Genomic DNA, 5293 nt, shown 5'->3' with positions numbered 1-5293 from the left:
TTTTGAAAACGTTATTATCTGCCCCTGCTACTGTATCGTATGCCCTTAAGCAATTTACGAATTTGTAACATCGGTAAATTACTGTAGCCTTAATTCGTAGTCTTTTTAACCTTCTATAAGGCGTTTACTTAGGTATTGCAGAGAAACAAAATTTGGTGAATATATTCGATAATTATTGTCAGTCTTAAAGATTTGTCTGCGAACTTACATTGCAGGAATACACAGTCATGTTTCATTTACATTACACTTACTGTGAATTATTATAAAATTATATTAATGAATTAAACACTTCTTTCCTATGAATACGTTATTTGTCTTTTGTATCGAAGTAGTTCGTCTATTTAATTAAAGAAACAAAGAAATACAAATATTAACTAGATATATCTAAATTGATCGTATATGAACCGAACACTATTTAAAATCCAGATTATGGAAGACGTTTTAATTTAAATTCAGATCAGCCTAGATAACTCTACAATCGTACACATGTTGGATTATTTTGTAAAGACATGAAGTGTGTGTAAACAAACGAGATATCAAAAGATTTTGCACTTTTGAGGTTATCTTTTCTTTAAGCACAACAGTTTATTTTAGGACTTTTGTAACCTGGAAAAATTTATATATTTGTATATATAGGAATAATTGCCCGTTAATATATTCTACAATGGTATGATAACATGTACACCAACAAAAGGTAATTATTATGTACGAATCATAAATTATAATTCAATAAACATACCGCTACTAAATCATTTTAAATATATCGTCAATAACGGAAGGTATGGGAAGAGGTCCATCAGTAAAGCAAGACTACATCATGTTCATGTAGACCAGCGTTTTAAAATTTACAATATCAGTTGTTTACATAAAATGTGAAAATTGTAGGAAAATACAACATTTTTATTTTTATGAGTTCAAGAAACAGGAAGATAGGTCATACCCGCCTTAAATTCTCCTGTTGCACAGGAGGGAATAATACATATACTATTTTACAAAAATGTATTTTAATTATTTTTATCCTGCAGTGTAAGATTGACCCTTTTATGTATAGTTTTTTTTTTTTTTAATTCCAAACAGTTTTCTATGATGTTAAAGCAATCGACATGGTTTCAGAGCAAGCAGCAGAGGGAACCTTAACATGAAACTATTTAAAACGTATTTTTTACATTACCGTTTGCGCAACATAGAGGCAGGATACCAGAAGATCGTATGGGTATACTATACAAATAAAGGAACTAATTAGCATGGCTGTGCAGTTGAAAAAGTAATATAGTTAAACTACTTCAAACGGGACAGCGAATATTCCTGCACCTCGGCTTTTAACTTTAAATCTAGAACATACAAACATACAATTTAAGCCAATAGAAACATTACTCGAATTCAGAATCGTTTCAAAGATTTTAATTCTTTTTTCTTCCTCTTCAAGTATTTATTAGCAACATTTACGTCAAACATTAAATTGCAATTTATCTACTTTTCAGGGTGCTGAACAGTGGACAGTCAAAAAAGTCATTCCTGAAATATCAGTCAGTTTAGAAATAGCAAACTGCAGAGTATATTTACATTTATGTATTTAAAAGTACTTTTAACTTTTAATTGTTGCAATGATTCAAACAATCTTACACAAGGTGCCATACATGTAGGTTGTTGTTAACGAATGTGTCAAATGAAGGAACGATGTGTGGCAATTATGAACAGAAGTAAATCATTGTTTTTAGGAAGAAAGATAATCTTATGTATCACATTATCAGCGTTAATCATTTCATTTGAAATCTTTTTTCATCAATCGATCGGAACTAATATCCGTAAACCTGACAAAATAAGCAATTATAACATTGCCCAAAAAGGACTGAACTCTGTGTTTTTGTCTTTAGTAGAATCGTCTTCTGGCTGGCTGTATGTTGATTGTGAATTTGAGGTTAAAAATGCTCCTTTTATTTGGGAGAAATATATTCAAAGTTGGTTTAATATAACATATCATCTATCTATTTCACATAAAAATCACTCACTAGGCACTTTGAAACTTGACCCTGAGAATACACAAAGTCTTTATAAAAATCAGAGAAAAGGTTATCAGGTACTTGGTGAAATTATCGAGCGCAATGATCTGAATCGACTGAGACGTTGGAATGGACTAAGTGAAAATGAAATATATAGCGGAAGAAAAGCAACGTTTTATGATGTAATTGTGTTCTCTAATGGATGGATTATACATAAAACAAAACAGCTTGCCGTTAGAAATGGGGGATGTTTGTCTGAAAACAAATTACTGATGCACAATGCGACAGTGACGAGATATAAACGCGTTGTGTCTATTGCAGTATTCTGGGGTGAAGGAGCATGGCATTTTCCTATGGAAGCTCTAGTTGGATTAGCATATATTACTGAGACAGAAAAATGGAGCAGTTTTATACATGTGACTCAGAAAAATAAATTGGTGCTGCAATGGTTAAAATTAGTTGGGATAAATGAAAAACGTGTAATACATGGTACAATATTAGCTGATTATTTAATTGTTCCTGAAATCGGGAAATGTGGTAGTCCCTCTCAGGATCACATCCAATGGCTGTATACAAAAATAAATATTAGTGTTCCATTCAAAAGAAACACTATTTTATTAATTAAAAGAAATAAAAGTCGTGTCATGCCACATTTCGCTAAAATTCAAAGATTCGTTGAAAAATTTGCAAAAGAAGCAAACATAAACTTTTTTCTCCATGATGATAATTTTTTACCATCTTTACATGATCAGTTACAACGTTTTGCAAATGCTTCGATTGTGATTGGTCCACATGGTGGAGGCATGGTAAATCTGATTGCATCACCTAAAGGAGCATGTGTTATAGAGTTTTCACCAATGGAGGCAAATGTATGTTACATGCGTTTGAGTTATTTATTAGGGTTAACATATGTTTCCATTCCTTTGTATGGAAACAACACAGTAAAAGAAAACAAAATAAAGGATGCATTGAATTATTGTCAAAGAAAAACTAATACAAATTTTTAAATTTACTGAAATATAAACTCAAAAAGAGAGTTACATGACTTGTGATTTTTTTTTTTCGTTGATGTTTTTAAGGAATAAACTCATACATTTTGCATTTAACAACTTTTGTTTATTGAAGCCAGTGTACATACCGCGGTTATGGCTATTAATAACCGGCCTCTGTCAAATACAAATGTATTAGTGATGCTTCATGAAAACCTGAAAGATTTGTGTTTCTTATTATTTGTTTTTCTTGAGTGGCAGTATATAACCAACATCTTAATCAACCTTAGTTAGCTTCCTGTAGTAGCGAGCAAGTTTTTACCGTGCTTTTTAGATTATGTGCCGTTTTTTATTCCCTTGTTCAAACTAGTGACATCCTGTTGGGTAGTCGCACTAAGAAAATATTTATTCTGTTTTTTTTTAGTATTGATAGGTAAAAGGGGGCAATTTGCACGCACGAGGACCCTTCAACACATCATCTGCTTGTTCTAAGTCAGGCTATCTGGACCATCTGTTGTTCTTTATTGTTTGTCTTTTTTTGTGATTTTGCAAGTATTTCCTTTTTTCAATTGAAATACGAAAAGAACAAGGAACACAAACAAAGATAATTGAAATGATTGGGTGATTGTCAAATATCCTTGTACAGTGGCATTCAGATTTCCGTCTTTCATTTTTAGTCAATCCACCTTGCAGAACTAATGCATAGTTAATGGGTTTTCATACCTTATACATGTATTTAAAAAAAAGAAGATGTGGTATGACAGAGAACAAATGATGCAGGGTGTTAGCAACTATACGTCACTGCACGGCATTCAACAATGAACAAAATCAATACAAAACAGATAAACAGATATAATAGAAAAACAGAGGATATGGGGTATCCATCCTTGACACATAATCAGTATATGCACAGCAAAAACGACACAAAAAGCAAAGGGATAGTTACACAATAAACTGTATAAGTTTAACACCCACAGTCTTTAATCCTTACAGGACACGACAGTTTCATAAATTCATACCATTTAAAGGAACCAGTTTAAGTACACCAAATACGTCATTTGATTCCGTCAGTTGACATTGTAAAATCGTCGCCTGAAGAGAGCCAAAGGGCCCGAGAGCGCTAGTGACTTTATTTTCACAAACTTTAAATTATACCTAATCTGAAATGGATTGAGGTTGCGACAAATCAAGCATTCTTGGTCATCTGTGACACGACACTTATACTTCGTTATCATAACAGTTTTCCAAATTTAAAAAAAAAATCATCTAACCCTTGTTATAAATGAACCTTTGAAACAGTAAACACTGACCATAGTTTGAGTCATTTAATGAGTTGACATAATCTACATTATAGAACGTCAACAACACGCTTATTTTTTATCAGCTTCCTAAAACATATTCCATAAAGTTTCCTGTCGTTTCCTATGATACTGGATGTTACTGTGTGTTAGTATTTGCAAAAAAACTGTACATTGTACTTCCCTGGCTAGTGTTTTTGCAAGGGTATTTTAACATGCAGGACATTCAATAATACATCACAAGTCAATTAAGACGGTGCACATTATGCAGACAAAATGAATATCAAAATTTATAAGTCGAAAAGACCTCAAGCTATATTGTACCATTGCTACCTAATTGGTTCAACTGACTGCGCTCCGTACGAAATTTTTACATTCATTATTGATATTATTGATATGTTCTTGTTCCAATCGTTCAGCACAATTCTAAAGTATAACATGGTGTTGTATGCTTTAATTTCTTTGCTCGTAGTTTTCAATTGCCCCACTGGTTTATTTTATATATCTTTTTTAACTTCTTTATTTTAATTGAATTGTTGGAATTTTTTTGCAAATAGATTAAGGTCTTTAAAATTAGAATTTTTGAAGGGATAACAAAATCGCAAAATACCAGTTTTTGAAGACATTCTAATATTTATACACATTGTTGATTCTGTGCGTGTTAATTATGTCATGGATAATGCATATTTTAAGGTGTTTCCTGTCGTATAACACACAGAGGGGTGTCAGGATTGATAAAAAAAATATTTGGGCAATCCTGACACCACGAGGTGTGATATTCAACAAGAAACACCTTAAAATATGCAGTATCTGACTTATATACCGTCAAAAAATATTATAGTCTGCAAAGATTTCAAGGAGTAGTATCTAGTTTACCGATCACATTGAAGTGGGGTATTCTTTTCTAATGTGAAATAAAACTCACTAATTAATCCAGATACATGTATACACGTTAGAAATCACTGTCCAGTTACAATATAAATGGTATAGAAATTACATGAAGCAA

At 32.0% G+C, this 5293-nt stretch overlaps 1 protein-coding gene across 1 annotated transcript; it reads left to right on the top strand.

The window, feature by feature from the left end:
- The first annotated feature begins 508 nt into the window (after positions 1 to 508).
- Positions 509 to 3101, top strand: LOC127714192 (uncharacterized). Its single transcript, XM_052220206.1, has 2 exons — positions 509 to 694; positions 1482 to 3101. The coding sequence occupies exon 2, from the start codon at positions 1658 to 1660 to the stop codon at positions 3005 to 3007; it is 1350 nt and encodes a 449-aa protein (XP_052076166.1). The 5' UTR covers positions 509 to 694; positions 1482 to 1657; the 3' UTR covers positions 3008 to 3101.
- Positions 3102 to 5293: the final 2192 nt, after the last annotated feature.

The sequence above is a fragment of the Mytilus californianus genome, unplaced genomic scaffold (genome assembly GCF_021869535.1).
Source record: "Mytilus californianus isolate M0D057914Y unplaced genomic scaffold, xbMytCali1.0.p SCAF_9, whole genome shotgun sequence".
Classification (NCBI taxonomy): Eukaryota; Metazoa; Mollusca; class Bivalvia; order Mytilida; family Mytilidae; genus Mytilus; species Mytilus californianus.
This window is presented reverse-complemented; position numbering and strand designations above follow the sequence as displayed.

Bases quoted from the DNA above. Each gene is read 5' to 3' on its own strand.
- LOC127714192 (XM_052220206.1), top strand. From the start codon at position 1,658: ATGTGTCAAATGAAGGAACGATGTGTGGCAATTATGAACAGAAGTAAA.